Source organism: Ovis canadensis, chromosome 3 (genome assembly GCF_042477335.2).
Source record: "Ovis canadensis isolate MfBH-ARS-UI-01 breed Bighorn chromosome 3, ARS-UI_OviCan_v2, whole genome shotgun sequence".
Classification (NCBI taxonomy): Eukaryota; Metazoa; Chordata; class Mammalia; order Artiodactyla; family Bovidae; genus Ovis; species Ovis canadensis.
In genome coordinates, this window is record NC_091247.1 from 220,812,232 (window position 1) to 220,833,951 (window position 21,720).

Genomic DNA, 21,720 nt, shown 5'->3' on the forward strand with positions numbered 1-21,720 from the left:
GAAGGAAGAGAGAGAGTTTCTTTGAAAGAAATAAGATTGACCCACAGTAAATTTCTGATTTGTGTTTGCCTTATTTTAATAATGTTGCATGTATTTTGGAAGTCACTTTACTGACTAGTGTAGTTATATTAGTGCCATTGTAGAGCCGTCTGAACTACAAATTACTTTTAAAAGGAAAGCCTGTTTTAATTATAACCAACTTTAGTTTATTATAAGTCTGTCTGTCCCTGACATACAAACGCTGTTTGATTGCAGTCAGGTAAAGTACTTCAGGTAGTCAGACTTACATAGCAAAAGCACAGTGGTGGTTGCCAAGGGCTGAAGAGAGGAGGTAATGGAGAGTTACTGTTTCATGGGTCTGAATTTTCGGTTTTACAGAATGAAGAGTTCTGGAAGTGTATGGCAGTGATGGCTGCACAACATTATGACTGTATTTAATACCACTGAACTGTAGACTTAAAAATGATACAGATGGTAAAATTTGTTAGGTGTATTTTACCAGAATAAAACAAAAAGCCCATATGCCAAGATAGATTTTTATGCTTGACAAGAATTTATAAAGATTACCCTCCTCATAGGATACATTGTCTTCAAATTTTGCATAAGATTGTTTTTTGTTTTATGCACTTCTAAAACTCAGCAGCTTTATTAGGAATCATTAACAAAAGTTGCGTATATTTAAGGTATATAGTGTGATGGTTTCACATAAACATTCATTGTGAAGTGATCGCCACAAGCAGGCTAATTAGCGTTCTTTTTTTTTTTTTTTTTTAATCATCCCCACTCCTCTCCCTTCTGGTAGCTACCTGTTTGTTCCCTGTGAGTCTGTTTCTGTTTTGTTGTATTTGTTCATTTGTTTCGTTTTCTTTAGATTCCATATATAAGTGAAATCATACGGTATTTGTCTGACTTCTTTCACTTAGCGTAATATCCTCTAGGCCCATCCATGCTGTCACAGATGGCAGGATTTCATTCTTTTTAGTGGCTGAATAGTTCAGCTAGGTTTGGTTCAAAGAGTCCGAAAGAGTCGCAAAGGGTCGGACACGACTGAGCGACTGAGCTGACACCCCCCCGCCCCCCGTGCTCACTGCAGCACTGCTGACGGTCATTAGGCCTGGAAACACCCTCAGTGTCCGCCAGCAGCCGAATCAGTGGGTGAAGAAGGTGTGGTGCACAGACACGACGGAATGCTCTTCAGCCTTGTGTCCTGTTCATGGGCTTCTCAAGGCAAGAATACTGAAGTGGGTGAGGCAGCTGGATGGCATCACCGACTCAATAGACACGAGTTTGAGTGAACTCTGGGAGTTGGTGATGGACAGGGAGGCCTGGCGTGCTGCAGTCCATGGGGTCGCAAAGAGTTGGACACGACTGAGCAACTGCACTGTTCAGCCACTGAGAAAGAATAAAATCCTGCCATCTGTGACAACATGGATGGGCCTAGAGGGGATTATGCTAAGTGAAGGAAGTCAGACAAAGACAAATACCGTATGATTTCACTTATATATGGAATCTAAAAAACAAAACAAATGAACAAATAGAACAAAACAGAAACAGACTCATCCAACCATCTCATCCATTTCAGTATTTATAGTCCAACTCTCACATCCATACATGACTACTGGAAAAACCATAGCTTTGACTAGACAGACCTTCGTTAGCAAAGTAATGTCTCTGCTTTTTAATATGCTGTCTAGGTTGCTCATAAGCTTTTCTTCCAAGGAGCAAGTGTCTTTTAATTTCATGGGTGCAGTCACCATCTGCAGTGATTTTGGAGCCCAATAAATAAAGTCTGTCACTGTTTTCATTGTTTCTCTTATCTATTTGACATGAAGTGATGGGACCGGATGCCATGATCTTAGTTTTCTGAATGTTGTTTTCAGCCAACTTTTTCACTCTCCTCTTTCACTTTCATCAAGAGGCTCTTTAGTTCTTCCCTTTTTGCCATAAAGGTGGTGTTATCTCATATCTGAGGTTATTGATATTTCTCCCAGCAATCTTGATTCCAGCTTGTGCTTCTTCCAGCCCAGCACTTCTCATGATGTACTCTGCATGTAAGTTAAATAAGCAGGGTGACAATATACAGCCTTGATGTACTCCTTTCCCGATCTGGAACTAGTCTGTTGTTCCAAGTCCAGTTCTAACTGTTGCTTCCTGACCTGCATACAGGTTTCTCAAGAGGCAGATCAGGTGGTCTGGTATTCGCATCTCTTTCAGAATTTTCCACAGTTTATTGTGATCCACACAGTCAAAGGCTTTGGCATAGTTAATAAAGCAGAAATAGATGTTTTTCTGGAACTCTATTGCTTTTCTGATGATCCAACGGATATTGACAGTTTGATCTCTGGTTCCTCTGCCATTTCTAAATCCAGCTTGAACATCTGGAAGTTCACAGTTCACGTACTGTTGAAGCCTGGGTTGGAGAACTTTGAGTATTACTTTACTAGCGTGTGAGATGAGTGCAATTGTGCGGTAGTTTGAGCATTCTTTGGCGTTACCTTTCTTTGGGATTGGAATGAAAACTGACCTTTCCAGTCCTGTGGCCACTGCTGAGTTTTCCAAATTTGCTGGCATATTGAGTGCAGCACTTTCACAGCATCATCTTTCAGGATTTGAAATAGCTCAGCTGGAATTCCATCACCTCCATTAGCTTTGTTCATAGTGATGTTTCCTAAGGCCCACTTGACTTCACATTCCAGGATGTCAGGCTCTAGGTGAGTGATCTCACTATCGTGGTCATCTGGGTCAAGAAGATCTATTTTGTATAGTTCTTCTATACTTGTGTATTCTTGCCACCTCTTCTTAATATATTTTGCTTCTGTTAGGTCCATACCATTTCTGTCCTTTATTGTGCCCATCTTTGCATGAAATGTTCTCTTGATATCTCTAATTTTCTTGAATAGATCTCTAGTCTTTCCATTCTATTGTTTTCATCTATTTCTTTGCATTGATCCCTGAGGAAGGCTTTCTTATCTCTCCTTGCTGTTCTTTGGAACTCTGCATTCAAATGGGTGTATCTTTCCTTTTCTCCTTTGCATTTTGCTTCTCTTCTTCTCTCAGCTATTTGTATCTCCTCAGGCAATCATTTTGCCTTTTTTCATTTCTTTTTCTTTGGGGGTGTGTGTGTATGAAAGTTGCTCAGTCGTGTCTGACTCTGCAACCCCATGGACTATATAGTCCATGGAATTCTCCAGGCCAGAATATTGGAGTGGGTAGCCTTTCCCTTCTCCAGGGGATCTTCCCAACCCAGGGATCGAACCCAGGTCTCCCACATTGCAGGCCAGTTCTTCACCAGCTGAGCCATAAGGGAAGCCCCATATATATCTATACACACACACACATATATCTTTTTGAATTATTTTCTTCAGCATAATATCTAGAAGTGGAATTGCTGGATACTATGGTGGTCTGTTTTTAACTTTCTGAGGAACCTCCGTATTGGTTTCATATTGACTGTATCAGTCACAGCCACGTGTATCATCTCCGTTTTCATCGACAGTCTGCCACCTTGCCAGTCTTTGTTATTTACTGCCTCTTTAGTAATAGCCATTTTGACAGGTGCGAGGTGATAATCTCAGTGTGGCTCTGATTTGCATTTTCCGGGTAATTAGTGATGTTGAACACTAATGTGTGCCTGGTGGCACCTTTGTGTCTTCTTTGTAAATACCTATTGAGGTCCTCTGCCCAATTTAAATTGAGGCTTTTCTGTTTGGGGGTTTTTTTAATGTCCAGCTGTATGTGTTCTTTATATATGCCAGATATTATTGTTCGCAAATATCTTCTATTCATTAGGCTGACTTTATGCTTTGCACATGGTTTTCTTCACTATGCAAAGGCTTTTTAGTTTGATGTAGCCCCGTTTGTTCATTTTTGCTTTTGTTCCCTTGCCTGAGGAGACATAGCCAAAAAAATAATGCTGAGATCCATGTCAAAGTGCATACTGCCTGTTTTCTTCTAGAATTTTATGGTTTCAGGTCTTATAAATCTTTAATCCATGGATTTGGGGTGGTTGTGTTTCCATTTGTCTCCAGGTATTTTTGATTTCCATTTTGATTTCTTCAGTGGTCCATTGGTTGCTTAGTAGCATATTGTTGTAGGTAATGTTTTAAAATTTTTATTTATGTAGTTTCAACTAAGATATTTACATAGGCAGAAATGTTAAATCAAATGTCATTTAATCAGATAAATATTAACCATGACCATGAGGGGATCCTTTCTGTTGCATTTGTGGTAGAAATACCTAAGGAATTTTATATTTTCCACGACAAAAACCCTCTTGAGGGTCCGAGTTTTATTTTGGTTCGCTGTCCCTTTGTTCTCCTTTCCATGCTACAGAGCAGGCCCTTCCTGTCCTTCTACTGCAGGAGGGTAGCTTTTGCCTCCCACTGGGTTATGCTCCTGGTTTCCCTAAGTTGGAAGATACACATGCTTTGTTGATCATAGGCCTTCTCTTGGAATGCAGTTTGCATGAAGATATGAAGGTAAGGGAACATGATAGCCTTTCAGGTTTTCTTCTCTGTTATGTCAGCAATGTTTCTGAGCAGACTTCTTCCTAGCAGCCCAACCGGAAGCCGAGGACACAGGCTGAATTGAATTGGTGGTTCTGTCCACGCTGGCCTGAGGCCTGAGCTCCAGTCACGGCTCCTCCAGGGGTGGGCTAGCGGTGCAACCTGCCTGGCCTCAGCCTCCTCATTTTTAAGATTCTCCTAGCCCTTGGGCATGATAATGAGTTTTGATTTTGTACTTTCTGACTTATTGCTTAAACATCCTATCCATGTTCTAATGTTTTCTGTCTTTCGATAGTAACCTTTCTTGTTGTTTTCAGGGGTTCAGCAAGATACAGTTTCACAATCTCTGGATCAAGAAGTTTTATTAAAAGTTGAAACTGAAATTGAAGAAGAGCTCAAATCCCTGGACAAAGAAATTTCTGAAGGTCTCTTTATTCTTATTTCCTAGTTAATTAGTGGCTCTGTTTGGTGTGGCTTCATTTGTTTTTTTATAGTCAAGTGTTCACAGCATTACATAACTTCTTGGGTCTAAGATTATAGTGGTGAAACTAGAAGGTACCTTTTCCTTTCCTGGGGCATCTGTTTATATTAATAAGTTTCCACAATATACCCAGCAGATGAGATGGACCCTTTTCTGGTGTTAAGTATTGGACTAATCAGTCATGTTAAGGTACTTTCCGTTCAGTGTGATTTGTTGCTTTATATTAACAACGTTAGAGAGAGAGCTGCCAGTGTGCTGCCTTCCTTCTCACGCATATATTGTCGATGGCGGTCGCAGCAGTGTGCCTGTGATGCTGTGGCTACAGACTTTGTGCTTAACATTGAATCATAAACTTTAAAAATGCGTATATCAAACGAAGATTTACTCAGTCTTTCCCTTATTTATGGAGGGGAGCATGTGGGTTATTTCTTTTTAAAAAATTATTTTTATTTTACTTTTGGCTCTGCTGGGTCTTCGTGGCTGCACACAGGCTGTCTCTAGTTATGGTGAGAGGGCGTGCTCTTCACTGGGGTGTGTTCTTATTACCGAGCACAAGCCCCAGGGCGTGCAGGCTCACAGCTGTGGAGCAGGGGCCCAGTTGCTCTGTGGCTGCAGAATTTTCCCAGACCAGGGATTGAACCCATGTCCCCTGCGTTGCAGGCGGATTCTTAATAACCACTGTACCACCAGAGCAGCCCTGGGTTATATCTTGGCTTTGCTTTCCATAAATAATTTTTGCAGCTTTATTGAGATATATATGAAAAATTTATCCATTTAAAGGTACACAGTTCAGTGGTTGGTATATTCACAGAATTGTACAGCCAGCATCACAGTCTAAAGTTAGAGCATTGTTCACATCCCCAGAAGAAACACTGTATAACAGTTAACAGTGACTTCCCGTCTGCTCCCACTCCCCAGCCATCCTCACCCCCAGCTAATCTGCTTCCTGTCTCCCTGCATCTTCCTGGGAGGGTCTGCATGTAAGTGGAGTCACGCCCTGAGCCGTGGCTTGTGGCTGGCTTCTGTCACTTAGCACAGCATTTTCAAGGGTCATCCACACACGTGTTTTATTTGATTTGATAAGATTTTATTTCCTTATTTGATTTGATTTATTTTGATTGATTTGATGGAATGGGATCGGATTGATTTGATTTGACTGAATAACAGGGACTGTTGTAAATCAGTGTTTAGTGAGGTGGTGGTGGCCTGTGGGGAGGGGGGAAGCTCTCTGGGACCCTGTGGTTAGATCTCAGTCTTCAGTGAGCTTCTGCCTCTGGGCTGTGAACTTCGCGCCAGTTTCTGAGTTTTTTCCCCTCCCCCTCAGGTGAGACAGGAGGGCTAGAGTAGGTTGGAATTGGAAACAGGCATACCTCAGAGACACTGTGGGTTTGCTTTCAGGCCACTGCAGTAGAGCAGATGTCTTAATAAAAAGTCACATGAATTTTTTGGCTTTCAGTGCATATGAAAGTTATATTGGCAACATACTGTGTTACACTAATTGTGCAGTAGCATTGCCTGGATTTACTTGATTTATTGATGGGATTAATTCAGATCGATTAGATTGGATTATGAATGGATCGTATTGATGGGATTTGATTGATTTGATTTGCTTCCCCTTACTGCTTGTAGGATCATAGTTCTCCAACTAGGGATCAAATCTAAATCTAGGCCACTGCCGCTGGCAGTGAAAGTATTGGTCTAAACTAGTGGACCAAGGAAGAGAAGGAACTGGCAACCCACTCCAGTATTCTTGCTGGAGAATCCTGTGGACAGAGGAGCCTGGTGAGCTGCTGTCCGTGGGGTCGCACAGAGTCTGACACGACTGAAGCAACTTAGCATGCATGCATGCATTGGAGAAGGAATTGGCAACCCACTCCAGTATTCTTGCCTGGAGAATCCCAGGGACAGAGGAGCCTGATGGGCTGCCGTCTATGGGGTCGTACAGAGTCGGATACGACTGAAGCAACTTAGCAGCAGTGGACCAAGGAATTCCCTGCCCAGTAATTTTTAACAAGAAAAAATAGAAATCATGTCTATAAATCAGCTCCCTGTTAGTAAGGAAAGAATATACATATAAACTTATAGAAATCCAGAAACCTAATGTTAATCTTTTATTTTCCATTCCTAACATTTAACTGATTGATGCTACAAATAGGATGCAGGGCAGATTCCCGGGACAGCATGCCGCTTGTCCCCACTCCCAGGGGTTATGTGTCCTGTCTGCTCCCTGGACCAGCATGGATTATTACTGCAGTCAGAGCAGGGCGGTGTCTGTGTAACAGGGAGTGAGGAATGGAGGAGGGGCTGGCTGCATGGCTGGGCAGTGTGCGTACCTGTAAAACGTGTCCGTGTGCATGACTGTGGGTTTAAAAGTTTGCTCTGAAAGGGAATGAAGGTCACGAGGTCCTCTGAGGTGGAAAAACTGATGAGAATCTGGTTTAAGGAGAGCCAGGTCAGACCCCCTTGGGTGATGGGCTGGGAGAGGCTCTCCTTCACCATCTTGGTTGGAACGGATCTGCAGTCATTCACAAAGCTGGTCTGTGCATTTTGACATGTCAGGTTAGCCTTTTTCTTCTCTTGAAACTGAGATTTTTCATGAAAATCTTTCTTTAAGAAAATCTTTAAATCTAGGGCCTCTTGAAAGAAAGATTAATGCCCGGTAACGATCGTCTGACGTTTTCAGTGGCTTACACTATGCTGTGGTTCCCAGTAGTCCACATCCTAACCCCCTGGGTTTACAGCACGACTTCTCACCTGCTCATTCACAAGGGTGCGCCTTTTGCTTCTTCAGCCTTCGCCAGCACAGGCTTCGACCGCCACACCTCGCCCGTGTTCAGCCCCGCGAACCCGGACAGCTCCGTGGAGGACTGCCTGGCCCACCTCGGGGAGAAGGCGGCGCAGGAGCTGCGGGCGCCTCTGCTCGGGGCCTTGCAGACACTGCTCAGCCGGTGAGTGCCCCTTGGGCAAGTCCACGCCGCTCCTCGCTCTGAAGGCCTCGTTGAGGTGAACGGTGTCGCTTTTCTCACTTGCTTTTATGTTTTCCTTTCCCTAATCCTCTCCTTTTTCATTTTGAGCAGTGATGTAACTGTTCCAGCATGAATTTGACTGTGTTTATTTGTTGGACTGTCTGGTTTCAGCAGATGCTTTCTCTGGTTGTAACCACAGCCTGTTTCACTGGCCCTAACCACTTGTCACCACCACCCTCATGGCCAGCGTGACTGGAATGGCTGGGTCTCACACACTGTACCCTGGGGTTGGCGTTGTGTCAGCTTAGGGCGCCCGGATGTGGCTCAGCTTTGGTTTGCACACCTGCCTGTGGTGCTTCTGCCACATGCCTGCGGTGGGAACTTCTCTTCCAGCTGTCAGCCAGAAGAAGCTCATCGTGAAAGTCTATTAGCATAAAGCCAAGTCATTTATTGAAAATCTTAAAAATTCCTTTCCCTTAATTCTTTGCTTAGAGTCATTAAGAAATTGGTATGAATTAGAAAAAAAATGTCTGTTTTAATAAAGATTGACCGCTGCTAACACAAGGTGAAGACGGTTCCTTTACTAAAAGGGCCAGTATTCAGGTGCCAAGCCACTGTTGCAGTAGGTGACCCTGTACCTTGACAGAGCAAAGTGTGTATGTTGCCATTTGCTAGAATGAAGCAGTTTGGGTTTAAGGAGAATTCAGTTTGTTTCTTCATGTTCTGGTGGCATGAGCAAATGTAAAAATCCAAGCTATGCATAGGAAACAGTGAAGTGAAAATCATATCTAGATTTTCTTAACTTTATACATAGAAAGTTTTAAAAATAAATGTGGAGACAAGACTGGGTATGGGAATTACAACTTCCACAGGAAATTTGGAGGTGCAGCCCAGCAGTTGCTTATGGAGTGTTTGGGGTGGGGGGCAGGGGCGGTTAGGCAGTTTCCAAGCTTCTGACGCTAGAGGAGCCATATTTTCATTTAGTTTATATGTTGAGATTTCATCTTAGGTTTGAAGAAACCTGCTTTTTGGCCAAAATAAACATGGAAAACTTATAAAAGTGGTTAGGACTGGGAGCAAAGTAACTGAGAAGCGTGAGGCAAAACATTGCTCGCAACCTTGATGCAGACTATTTGTATCAGTCATTTCCCTCTTAGTTTCTGCGTCAGCTTTGACTTCACTGGGATATCATTACTTTGTTGAGAAACAGTACAGTTTTATCTATGTGCGATTGTGTGAGGACAGGATTCTGTTTTTGGAGTCCTTTTCATGATCTACAGGAAAAGATGGCACCTTTTCACTGCAAAGTAAATGATATTTTTAAAAAATATAGTCTTGGATGAATATTTGTTTTGTTTTCCCCAGTAGCTTAACAACTCTAAAAAGTTACTAATACCTTGGAATAACTAATGATGAACTACCAGTATTATACAGGTTGGTGGCAGTATCTTTTAAGGTAGAAAATACCACTTATTCCTCCAGTTTTGTTGAAGTAGAAAATTAATTGTGAACTCTTCACATAGCCAAGCACCAGCAGTTTGAAGGGGTTTTTTTCCAAATTGGCCTGGCTGACCAGTGGTTAGACTTTGCAGTTTCACTACCAAGGGTACAGCTTCAACCCCTAAGATCCTACAGGTCTCACAGCATGGCGAAAAAAAGAAAGATATTTAAATCTAAAAAAGTTCTTCCCCTCAGTTTTCTCCTTTGCAGAGTCCAAGTCGCTCATTAGATCGGGCCGGTTTTTCAGGCTGCTTGTTTTTCTGTGGTTAAATTTTCCTTTGAACGTTTTAATCTGCTGAATCTTTAATGTGCATATATGTGTGTACATATAACGCTTCAAATCATGTTTCATTCTGGCGGATGCTAACGTCATTTAGCCTGATAAACTCCCGTCAGGACCCCTGTGCCACCGAGCAGCAGCAGACAGTTCAGTTCAGGAAAGGAAGGGAAGGGGCTGGATGACCAGGTAGAGCTGCGGGGAGCACGTGGGCAGGCAGATGGCAGCCCGTTTGCTGGAGTCCAGTGTCATGGCCCCCTGGTGCCAGCCCAAGTCTTCCAGCTGTTCTCCGGCTGCTTCAGTGGAAGTGTGACAGCAGGAAGGTCGCACATAGTGTCTCACTAGAAGAGCCACCCATGGTCTTGGTACTTCAGTGTCCCGGTGGTACGCTGTCTCACAGACTTACAGAAGAGGGCCACACGTGTGTCAGAGCTGCTCTCTGTAACGTCCAGACCTGTGCGCTGTCCAGCAGGGAAATGAAGTCACACGTATGTAACTTGACATTTTCTAGCAGCCGTGTAAAAAAATTAAATGTAGATTTTAAAATATATTGTATTTAACTCAGTGTGTTAAAATATTCTAGTTTTAACATGTATCCATTACAGAAATCCTTGGTGAGCTGTCGTAGGGTCTTTTTTCTTAGCGAGTCTCTGCTGTCTGGTGTGTTCCTCGCCCATCGCAGTCTGGATGCTGGCCAGCTACCAGGGGCGTCACTGCCATCATGACCATGTCAAAACCCTGATTCAAACCAGGAACCTTGTGGCCTTTGGAGCCAGAGCTCACTGGGTGTGAATTCCTGTTCTGTGTTGCTCTTTGCCATCTCTGTGGATTTGGGATAGTCCCTTAGCTTTTCTGAGCTTCAGTTTCCTAGTGTGTACTAGGATATAAAAAGCACAAAGGTATTAAAATGTAAAACATAACAGTAAACTACCGGGAAGTGTACCTGTTATAACTGTTCAAAAGACTGACGTGATCAGGTTGTTCAAAGCAGAAAATGCCTTTGGAGTGAATTTTAGAATCCTTTAAAAGCAAGATTCCTATCCTTTTTTTAACTTGTGTGTTAATTCTTTGCCCACCAAAGGTGGGTGGAGGTAAATTTTTATTAAATCTGTTATGCAAGCACTTGGTGCCTTCACCTTGCTGCCAAGTATCTGTTGTGGTTGTTAATTTGCACAGAAACCCAGGCTTAGAACACAGCACTCACGACCCCTCAGTAGATGAGTGTCTGTGTGTCTGGAATGGGCAAGAGAGCCTTGCCCTGGAGCCGATGTCGATGACTCCAGATTTAAAGTAGCGTGTTTATTTGCCTCCAATTTGAGCAGTCTTCCAGTGACAATATATCTGTAAGTTTTAAATACTTTACATTCTTTGCCTTTAGAAGCTTAAATTGTTTTTTTATATTAACGAGATCATTTTTATTGTTTGCTCTTAACTTGATTCTATTAATAACCCAACTGTATAAATTTATCTGCAACATAGAAATCTTGTTGGATAAAATTCAATTACAAAAAAACTGTAATTTTTCTTATGTTGTGAACTGCTTTCCCAAGCTGATAGCATAAATCTCACCTGTAGAGAATGCTTAAAGAAAAATGCATAGCAAATGGTGAAAGCCAGTCTCATAGAAAATTATCTGTTGAATCATCTGTGTTACTTTAGCGCAAGTTCTGTAGCAGAGTAGTGACTGTATATTTATTCATCTGGAAATTTAGAATTTTCCTTCTTTGTGACACAGATTTTTAAAAAAAATCTCTACAGGCCAGTGACTTATCAGGCATATCGGGAATGTACACTGGAGGCCACAGTTCATGCCAGCGGCTGGAATAAGGTATCAACCAAGTTATCTTTTCTGTTACAAGATTTTAGTGTGTTAATGATAAAGTCCAGGAGGGGATTGTTAGCATCGTGTGAGAGCTCGTTGTTCCATGAGCCCAGCTGTGTTATGTGGGTGTGTCTGATGAAGGCTGGCCCAGATCCAAGGGTGCTGTCGTGTGCCATCTTCCTTCCATCTGTCCTGAATCCCCATTATCTTTTCATTTCTCTCCAGATGGTTGTTTGCGCACAGGTGAGTATGTTTTGGGGGAAATGCACAGGCTTCGTTTGGGACGGCTTCTGGGGTTCTTACAGGAGGAACCCTGGCTGTGCTGATGTTTCCAAGGTGTCTCACGCCATGCCTCATCTGAGTGTTGCAGCTCTCCCCTCAGAGGGCGCAGAAGGGACTTTATCAGCTTTTCTCTTGTTGGGTCAGGTGAAGAATCAGTTTTAAAAAAGAGAGTTCTTGCTTACGACCCCTGGACCAGTACACGTTGGAACTGGCACTGGAGCTGAGGTCTGATTCCCACTTCGGTGTTGCCTGTCTTTCTGCTGTCCCTTGCTGCTCACCCACTGTTTGAGGCCGTGCGGTCCACTTGTCACCTTGTTGAGGCAGAGTCTCGGGAGAGGTGGTCTAGGCTCATCCTGTTCACCAGGAGGAGGGCTGGCCTTTGGTGATGTGGTGCTTGGGATGAGAAAGTGCAATGCAATTATTTTTATAAGTAGCTCCTCTACTGAGAATTATTCTGCTGTAAGCCAGACTGTGTGACTTCATACATCTAATCGATGTATATTATTTTTACTCACCTTAATACAGGCTTTGACGGCATTAGAGCGTAATCATGAGCATCATGGGCCTGTAATCGGACTTGTCTCCGTATCAGCTTTGCCACTGACTAGGTGCACGTCTTAGGGCAGGTTAGTTAAGCAGGTGAGGTCTTGATGTTCACATTTGTGACATGGAGACCATACCACTAACCTCAGAAGTGTTAGTAGAGTTAAATGACACCGTGTGTGGTCAGGGCTTGTTTACGGGCATTGTCTGGCACCACAGTGAGAGCTCCGCAAACAGTGGCTGTTGTGTTAGATTTGACACATGGAGCCTTGTTCCCAGTCACTATCACGGAGTTTTATTATGTTACTACTGTGAAAGAGTTGTTAGAAAATGTTTAACTTACTTTATGGAATAAAGCAAACCTCTCTTATGAACACTTGAAATAGATTTTATAAATGAAAGTGAGCTTCGTTATGAGGTATTTCTTTGTATATCCAACAGCAAGTGAGATCCCTAATGTCACTAGCTTTGTCCCCTATCTTACGTTTTTCTCATGTTGCGCTTGTCTAAGATTGTTACAGTCAACTCCTGTGTGTCTCCCTTTCCCCGTCCTATGGTTATCCAAAAAATGAAAGTAACCCCAGTCGTCACGTTTCTTCTTCACCCATCCTTTTTTCCCCACCACCCCATTCCCTACTGCGTTTCAGTCCCTTACCTGAACCACAGGCCAGACTCCACGAGGCATGAGCCTTCATGGAAGTGAAGCCCACTGGAATAGGACCTGCTCTGCCGAGTCCAGCACTGCTGTCTGAGTCCCTTAGGGCAGAAAAGAACCCAGCTTGTCATGATAAGCAGCTAAAATGCCTCCTTCCACCCCAGTCAAAATCAGATTGGCTAATTTAAGCATTTAGCCCATTTTTGTATTTTATATTTTGCACAAGTATTTGCAAAATTTTGATATAACATCACTATATGAAGTGGCTGTCTGGTAGGTAAGTAAGGTGCAAATGAAAAAGTATCCACAAAGCATGCCCAGTTTCCAAGCTGAATGTCAATTCATCTGAGTAAAGATTGTAAAAGCATCTTGGCAAAATGCTCTTTAAATCAAAGTAACTGGAGGAAAAAAGCTGGTCGCAAACCCATATTAATAGGATGATTTTTTCAAAAGTATATGTGTAAATGTAGGCTGTATAGAATGTATAGACTGAGAAAAATAATCAGAATGTGTGCCAGAATATTAAATAATCCATAGTAGTTATCTCAGAATTATAGGTTATTCTTTAATTCTTTTTTATTATCCCTCATGGCGATCGGTTGTTTTCTATGAACTTATCTGCTTATAGGAAAAGAAGAAAATGACCATCAAGAGAAAAGCTAGAGTGGTTAGTGCCTGGTGCTCACACGGTAACAAGTAGACTGTGGAAGTGCAGTAGCAAGGAGAGTTCATCTGCCTTGGTTGGTTTTTAGTGGCGTATTACGTCACTCACCTTTTAAAATCTTTTGCTAAAACGTCAGGTGTACACAGACTGGAGCACACAGTGTGACAGGCTTGCGCCCGTCCCCCAGCCTCAGCAGGTGTCCGCCTGGGTCTGGGCTTGTCCGTCTGTTTCCCACTCTCCCCTGGATTACCTTGACGCACACCCTATAGATACATTAGTGTGTATTTCCAACACCTCAATTATTAGCAGTAATTTTAATATCATCAGCCTGTTTAGTATTCACATCTTCCCAGTTTCATGAAGATATTTTCCTAAGCTCATTTGAGAATTGAGATCCAAACAAAGCTCACGAATAGTATTTGCCAGGCCTCCCTGTGCCTAACCATCTCCCAGAGTTCACTCAAGTTCATGTCCATTGAGTTAGTGATGCCATCCAACCATCTCATCCTTTCTGCCCTCTTCTCTTGCCCTCATCTTTCCCAGCATCAGGGTCTTTTCCAGTGAGTCAGCTCTTTGCATCACGTGGCCACAGTATTGGGGCTTCAAGTTCAGTGTCAGTCCTTCCAGTGAGTTTTCAGGGTTGATCTCCCTCAGAATTGACTGGTTTGATCTCCTTGCTGTCCATTAGGTGTGCAGATGATACAGAACTCTTGTGAGTAGTGAAATGTGGGACTGATGGAAACAGTTGAGGAAATACCCATGAAGCTTTGTGACCGCAGCAGTTGGAGGGCAGTGGGTGTGACTGTACAAAGGCGACCCAAGTTACAAACTGTGAGAGTGCCATCAGCCAAGTAGAAGATGCTAGTCTTATAAAAGGAAGCCTCTGCACTCACCGCATTTCAAGGAGTGTGTAATAGCAGTGAAGAAGATTCAGGAAAGAGTAACTTAAATGATGGAAGCGGTGGAGCAGTTGCTATATGAAGAATGGACTACAAGGTTAGATTTCAGTGTAAAAAGTAATAGTGAATCAGAGGGAATACGGTTAAGGACTAAAGTTAAGACAGTGAGAGGATTACAGGCTTATCTCTAGATTATTGTATCATAAAACTAGGGCAGCTACGCTTGATACGTGAAAGAGGTGAATTTTGAACAATTAGTAAGAGTATTACTCTATATGGCAAGTCTGAAACATTTGCAGCTCATTTCTGAGAGGCAGTAGAGCTTAAATGTAAATAAATTTAAGACATTGCATGTAGTACATCACTGTGGGAAATGAGAATGTTTTGAGGCATGCAGGGCCCCAGGCCCTAGGGGTTGGTGTGATGTGTCTGCTGGGCTGGGTCACAGCTCCCCTCCCTGCCCCAACTGAGACTGAGCATGGAGCTGGATGAGCAGCTGTGATCCTCTTTTCAGAAGTGCTGCAGGCGTCTGCTTGTGCAGAAAGCCTCGCAGAGTCCTGTCTGCAACCCTGTGCCCCTCTGCTGGTGCTGGGAAGCAATTTTGACTATGCTTGGGGCTAGAGTTCTTTTAGAATACCACAAAGGAAAGATGTGTGCTTGCCACATTTTTCTTTCAGACTTTTTAATAGAGATTCCCTTGGAGCCGCTTTTACTTAAAACCACCAAAGAATATTAGTAGGGATATAAACTCATTGTCTTTTCTGTTTGTCCTCTTCTGCAGAAATATATTGTAATCCCTCAGCTATGACCTTGGCAGGTCAGTGACAGGAAACTGGTTTCATTTCCTTTGGCGGTCCTTTTTGATGTTGTAGTCAGAAGGGTTTCAGGCAGATGGTTGACTGAAAGTACTTAGTTCTCTTCAGTATGCAGGAGGTTTTGGGGAAGGAAAGGCGCTCTAGTTAGTCTCTGTCATAAATTTTAATGACTTTTTATTTATTTATTTTTTTTCTTGCAATTTGATTCTTACATGATAGTATACATGTTTCATTGCCATTCTCCCAAATGGGGGAGACTTTTTAATGACTGTTTAATATTGAGCCATAAGGTTATTAGGAGTGATACTGACAACTCTGGGTTTTGGTGACTTGTGTAAGATGGTTCATGACTTTGAAAGTGTTGTGTTCAATTAGGTAATAAAAGGACAAGGACAGCGTGCACCACGTGCAAAAGACGCGCGCGTGAAAGTGCGTTCCTGCCGTGTCACCACTGCTCTCTTCCTGGGCTGCCACTGTCGGCAGTCTCTTAGGTGTTTTCCAGAAGTACCATGGCGTTCTACAGTGTTCACGCAGACGGCGCCACATTGCACATACCCTGCTTTATCTTTTTTCACTGAAAATGAATCTCGGCAGCTGGGCAGTGCACCGTCTAATTCATTTTAACAGCTTCTTGATATTTTTCTGGATGACCAGAATTTGGCAGTGCCTGTTGGGTCATTTCCAGTCTTTAGCTGTTATAATGCCTCAGTGGATTTCCTGTACATATGTGATTACACATACACATGCGTGTGCACACACACGGAGGCCTGGTTGTTGTCATATAATAACATCTCTACCACCCTGTGGTATAAAACGTACATGCGGTTTTCTCCAAAATTCAAGTTGAGGTCACTGTTTAGTATAATAAAAAGGGAATTCCACAGTGATGCACCAAAATGTGTTTTCTAGTAGTTGAACATGTAGAATGACCTGCAAGAATTTCAGTTTGTTTTACTCCCTCATCTTTGTGTTGAAGATTTTGGTGCCTCTGATTTTGCTGCGACAAATGCTTCTGGAGCTGACGAAACGCGGCCAGGAGCCGCTGGGCGCGCTGCTGCAGTTCGGCGTGACCTTCCTGGAGGACCACGCGGCCGAGTACATCATCCAGCAGGGCGGCTGGGTACGTGCCTGCCAGTTGCTGTTGCGGTTGTTCTAAATGTTTTCTTTAAGAAAAAAAAAATTGAGTCTTTTCATGGTTGTTTTTAACAGCCTAGGTTAAATTCATTCAGTATTCATATTGTGATTGAATGGCAATCAGTGGAAAGGCTATTCATGCAGTTTAATTTAATCTACTAAGATTTTGGAGTACTTCTGCGTGCATATGTGGTATTTTAAGTGTTTTTGAAACACTTCATACTAGCACAGAGCACAGAAATAACTAAGGAGTGAGGAGTAGTGAATGAGCACCTGGGCATTTACCGTCCCAGTGGAAGGGACAGCCAGCGCTCGGGGTCTCCTCGTTGCCCCTGGATTTGCACACACAGGGGCAGCCCCTGTTCCGAACTGTAGCTTCAGTACGCATGTGCCCCCGTAGATGGTATGATTTCGTTTGGACTTTATGTGAATAGTGCCATATGTATTCCTCTGTAACTTGCTTTTTTCATTCACTGTTATATTCTTGAGATTCACCTAGGTCATTGTTTCTCAACTTTTTCTTCATTATCACCCTCCCGAGGATCCTGTTTAGACATTGTTATCCTTACTATCTCCCTCCTCCCCATGAGAAATTTTCAAGGTGCAGATCCAAGTCTGTCTGTGCCGAGGTAAGACCTTTGTCACGGCTATGATTCTCCTATCTCCACACCGGTTTTCACCCTCGATGGATTCCCTTTGCGAATGCGTGATCTGAGTCCACGAGTTGGTGGCGTTTGGTTTTTTAAATATGTCACAGTTTATCGGTAGTTTATTCCTTTTTGCTGTTGGACGCATTGCTGTTTGGAACACTGTCAGGCACGTGTGCAGGAGTGCCTTTGGCCTTTCGCCTGGGGAGGAATTTTTAGCTCCAGGAGTGTAGTCATGTTCTGAGTTGCAAGACAATGCCCGACTGTTTCCACAGTATTTCCCAACTTTTGCTCTGTCAGCAGCTTGTGAGAATTTTTTTAATGTGAGAATTTTTGTTGTTCTGTGTCTTCCGTAACACTTACTATTGTCAGGCTTACTAATTTTAAAAATTATTTATTAAAATAAGATTATTTATTAAAATAAAATAAGTTATAAATTTACAAGTTACAAAGGTAAAGCAATCCTACATCCCCTTCCCCGCGTTTCCCACATGTTAACATCTTACATACCTACAGCTCCTTTGTCAAACTGATTTTTCCATATTGATTTTCTGTCCAGCACATGTGCTCAGGTATCTTATAGATTCTGACTATCTCTGGGTTCCTTTGGGTTTTCTACATAGAAAATCACAGCATGTGTGAATAATGTCAGGTTTTTTTTTTTCCTTTGAGTGTCTTTTTTAAAAACAAGGTGCTGTGCTAATCAGGACCTCCAGCGCAGTATTAACAGCATTGGTGTTAATCCAGCCTTGTCCTTTTCCTGATATTAATGTGAGTGCCTTTAACATGTCACCATTTAGTTGTATGAGTCTCCATGAGTGAGGTCTGTCTGTAACTTTCCTTGTTGTGTTTCAGTTTTAAGGCTTCATAAAAGAATTGCAGTTGGGAAGAATGTCTCCTTTTTCCCCTGTGCTCTGGAACAGTTTGTGTGGGATTCGGGTTATCTGTGCCTTGCTTCCCATGACGTCCTTCACAGCCACCTGGCATTTTCTCTGGGGAAGGTCTCTGTTCTTCTTGTCAGTCTCCGGTCGCTCGCTTGCGTCTCTGAGTCAGGTCTGAGTTGCCGGGTCTTGATCCAGGCGTGTGTGGTCACTCACGCAGGCACACAGACTCTAGTTCCCACGCTCGGGCTCACTTGCTCCGTGGCAATGTAGGATCTTAGTTCCCCAACCAGGGTTCAGACCCACATCCCCTGCAGTGCAAGGTGGACTCAACCGCTGGACCACCAGGGACGTCCCTTACACTACTTACTTTTATAAAAAGAGTTTTCTTTTGCAGAATTGTGAGTATATATGAAAACAGAGAAGTGCATGTACTGAGCCCCACCACTTAGTCCTGATAGCCATTAACTCGTTGCCAGTCACGCTTCAGTCATCGCCTAATCACCTCCCGTCCTAATATTATTTTGAAGCAAAATCCAGACATCCTGTAATTTTCTCTGCAAAGATTTCACTGTGTATCTCTAAAGATAAAGGTTCTTTTAAATTTTATGTTATAATACCATTATTGAATCACACAAAAAAATAATTCCTTCGTATCATCAGATAACCTTTTAGCATTCAAAGTGTCTAACAGGCTGACAAGGGAATGAGGTTAGTAAAATGCTTCTCAGAGTTTGAATGTAACACTGGATTTGACCTTACTGGAACTTGGACCGTCAAAGTAGATGGTGGGTCGGGTCATGCTGACAGTGGTCTTGGGTTCAAAGAGACTTTTGTGACAAGACCCTCCTCTCTTTACCAGGAGCTTTCCTGTCCCTGGGTGGGTGCTTTAGGAACATCCCCAGTGTAGATGCCCAGCCCCAAAGCAGACACCAGTAGGGAAGAGGGGAGACACCTTGAGAGATTCTGCAGAGGTGGTGCCCCCTTTTTCCACGGCTCCCTCTCCCTCTGTAAAGATGTGAGTGTTCAGGCGCCTTGGATGGAGCTCCTTGGGTAGGGGTGGGTGATGTTGGATCAGATACTGTCGGCACGTGTCTTCAGAGCCTCGCCTTCCCTCCCTCCTTGTACGGCCTCGCCTTGTGGGAGTGGGGGCCCTGCGGGCGTGGTATTCACGGCAGACACAGTCGCTGCTATCTCCTTGGGGGCAGGGCTGTCACAGTGGCAGCCGCCTCTCCTGCCACTGCCTCCAGGAGAGCCCTCCCCGCGCCCCTGCCCTCCCCGTGACTGTCGTGGATGGAGGCAGGATGGCCTGCTCCAGCCTAGGCTTCCCAGTGCCCTCCTGGTGTCGTTGCTGCTGCCCGTGGGTGGCGTCCCCAGGGACCTTCCTAACCTGGATGGTGCTCTGTGATGGAGGAGGAGGAGCGTAGAGGGGGCATTGTTTATTCCCTTCTCAGTGTTCTGTTTCTGTATGATGGAGTGCCTCAAACTTTGGTGGTAATTATAATTTGTTATAAAGTATTTTATGCAACTAAAATCTGTACACTTACAATAGAGCAGTATGTATGAGTAACTAGTTTGTTAATATTTAAAGTGTTTTCCTTTCTAAATGTGAGTGCCCAATCTGTACTTCACACTGTTACATTTGAGCACCCTGTGTTTTTGTATTTAAAACCAAGAGCATGCTTTTCTGGCTAATTGTTGAAAATGCATCCTCTGACAGAAAGTGTCAGCACGCATCTCCTTCCAGGCACTTTGTGTGGAACAAGCATTGACAGGTCTTAACAACACTGGCCCTGAGAGGGCTCGCTGGCCACGTGGTGGTGCATGTCTGTTACGTAAGGCCTGTCATATGACTTCCCCGGCTGTGTCTGTCTTCAGCCGCATGAACGTGAGCTCCTGAAGTGGAGCTGGCTTCTCGAACCTGCAGGAGAGGCGGTGAGGGAGGCAGTGACTTGGGGTGAGTGGGGTGGCCCTGTGTGGTGAGCTGTAGTCGGTGGGGTGGCCCTGTGTGGTGAGCTGTAGTTGGTGGGGTCGCCCTGTGTAGTGAGTTGTAAGGCAGGTGTTGGCCTTAGAGATTTGCAGAAAGAAAAGTGAGTCTTCGTTGTCTGAATTATAGAAAGAAATGGCTAGGATAAATGTCTTTGGAGGTCTGCAGGGAGTGTTCCTTGTCCTGCTTCTGCTGCTGCTGAGTCGCTTCAGTCGTGTCCGACTCTGTGCGACCCCATAGACAGCAGCCCACCAGGCTCCGCCGCCCCTGGGGTTCTCCAGGCAAGAACACTGGAGTGGGTCCCCATTTCCTTCTCCAACGCATGAAAGTGAAAAGGGAAAGTGAAGTTGCTCAGTCGTGTCTGACTCTTGTGACCCCAGGGACCGCAGCCTGCCAGGCTCCTCTGTCCATGGGATTTGCCAGGCAAGAGTGCTGGAGTGGGCGCCACTGCCTTCTCCTTTGCTTGTGCTGGGTCTTGTTTTGTGAATATTTGTCTTCAAGTGTTTTTTCCCCCATTGTACTGTGTTTGAGATGATCTTCCATTGTACTGAATTGAGAGGTTTTTAGAACAGAGTCGGATACGACTGAAGCAACTTAGCAGCAGTAGCAGAACAGTTTTAGGTTTATGGAAATGTTTATCAGAAGGTGCAGAGATTTCACATTAACTCCCTGCCTCCACACATGCGAGCCCCCTGTTGGCAGCCCGGGCCAGATGGAGCCTCCATTACCCTTGTCGAGAGGCACACCAGCATCCCCCAGAGCCCACAGTTTACATTAGAGTCCAGACCTCTTGGTGATGCTGGCTATGCATTATATGGGTCAGGATGAATTTATAGTGACGTGTCCGACCAGTACTGGTTTCATTGCTGTAGAAATCCTCTGGGCCTCCCCGGTTTGTCCCTCCCTCTCTCTGAACTCTGGCAACCACTGACCTTTTAATTGTCTCCAAAATTTTGCTTTTTTTCTAGAAGATCATAGAGTTGGGAGACATAAAGTACGTAGCCTTTTCAGATTGGCTTCTTTCAGTTAGTAATACGCATCTGAGCTTCCTCCTTTCCTCGTTAGCACCGAGGACTTGCCAAGTGCATGTGGGACCTTTGTTCTCTGACCAGGGATTGAAACCACGTCCCCTGCACTGGAAGCATAGTCTTAAGCACTGGACCACCTGGGAGGCCCCAGGCTCATTTTTGAAACTGGTTGTTGGTTTTATTAATGTTGAATTTTAAGAGTTCTTTGTGTTATTTGGGGTAACAGCCCCTTATTGGATGTGTCTTTTGCAAGTATTTTCTCCCAGTCTGTGCCTTTTCTTCTCTTTCTCTCAGAATTCTCTCTTCAGTAGTCTAGCTTTCCATTCACTTCTCTCATTGATTGTGCCTTCTATCTAAAAAGTCATCAGCAGGCCCATGAGCTTTTAGCTTTTCTCCTGTGGCATCTTCTAAGAGTTTTGCATCTTACATTTAGATCTAGGATCCGCACCTGCTCCCGTGCGCACCACATGGCTTGTGGCATCTTAGTCCTGATGCCAGGATCGAACCCAGGCACTCAGCCGTGGAAGTGTGGAGTCCTAACCACTGGACCACCAGGGAATTCCCTGTGATCCATTTTGAGTAAAGCTTTTTAAAGGTGAGCCTATGTGCCCAGGTTCATTTTTTTAAAACAGAT

The 21,720-nt window shown here is 43.9% G+C and overlaps 1 protein-coding gene across 13 annotated transcripts in view; it reads left to right on the top strand.

The window, feature by feature from the left end:
- Positions 1 to 21,720, top strand: part of BCL2L13 (BCL2 like 13) — a 47,974-nt gene that overhangs the window by 20,490 nt on the left and 5,764 nt on the right. For 3 of the 13 annotated variants that reach the window (XM_069585955.1, XM_069585959.1, XM_069585961.1), the window contains 4 exons: positions 4,823 to 4,930; positions 7,778 to 7,934; positions 11,488 to 11,557; positions 16,386 to 16,529. In XM_069585955.1, coding sequence (XP_069442056.1) covers positions 4,823 to 4,930; positions 7,778 to 7,934; positions 11,488 to 11,557; positions 16,386 to 16,529 — 479 coding nt within the window. Of the gene's footprint in view, positions 1 to 4,822; positions 4,931 to 7,777; positions 7,935 to 11,007; positions 11,073 to 11,464; positions 11,558 to 16,385; positions 16,530 to 21,720 lie in introns of those variants that run through there. The other 10 variants (XM_069585966.1, XM_069585964.1, XM_069585965.1 and 7 more) reach the window with 8 other exon arrangements.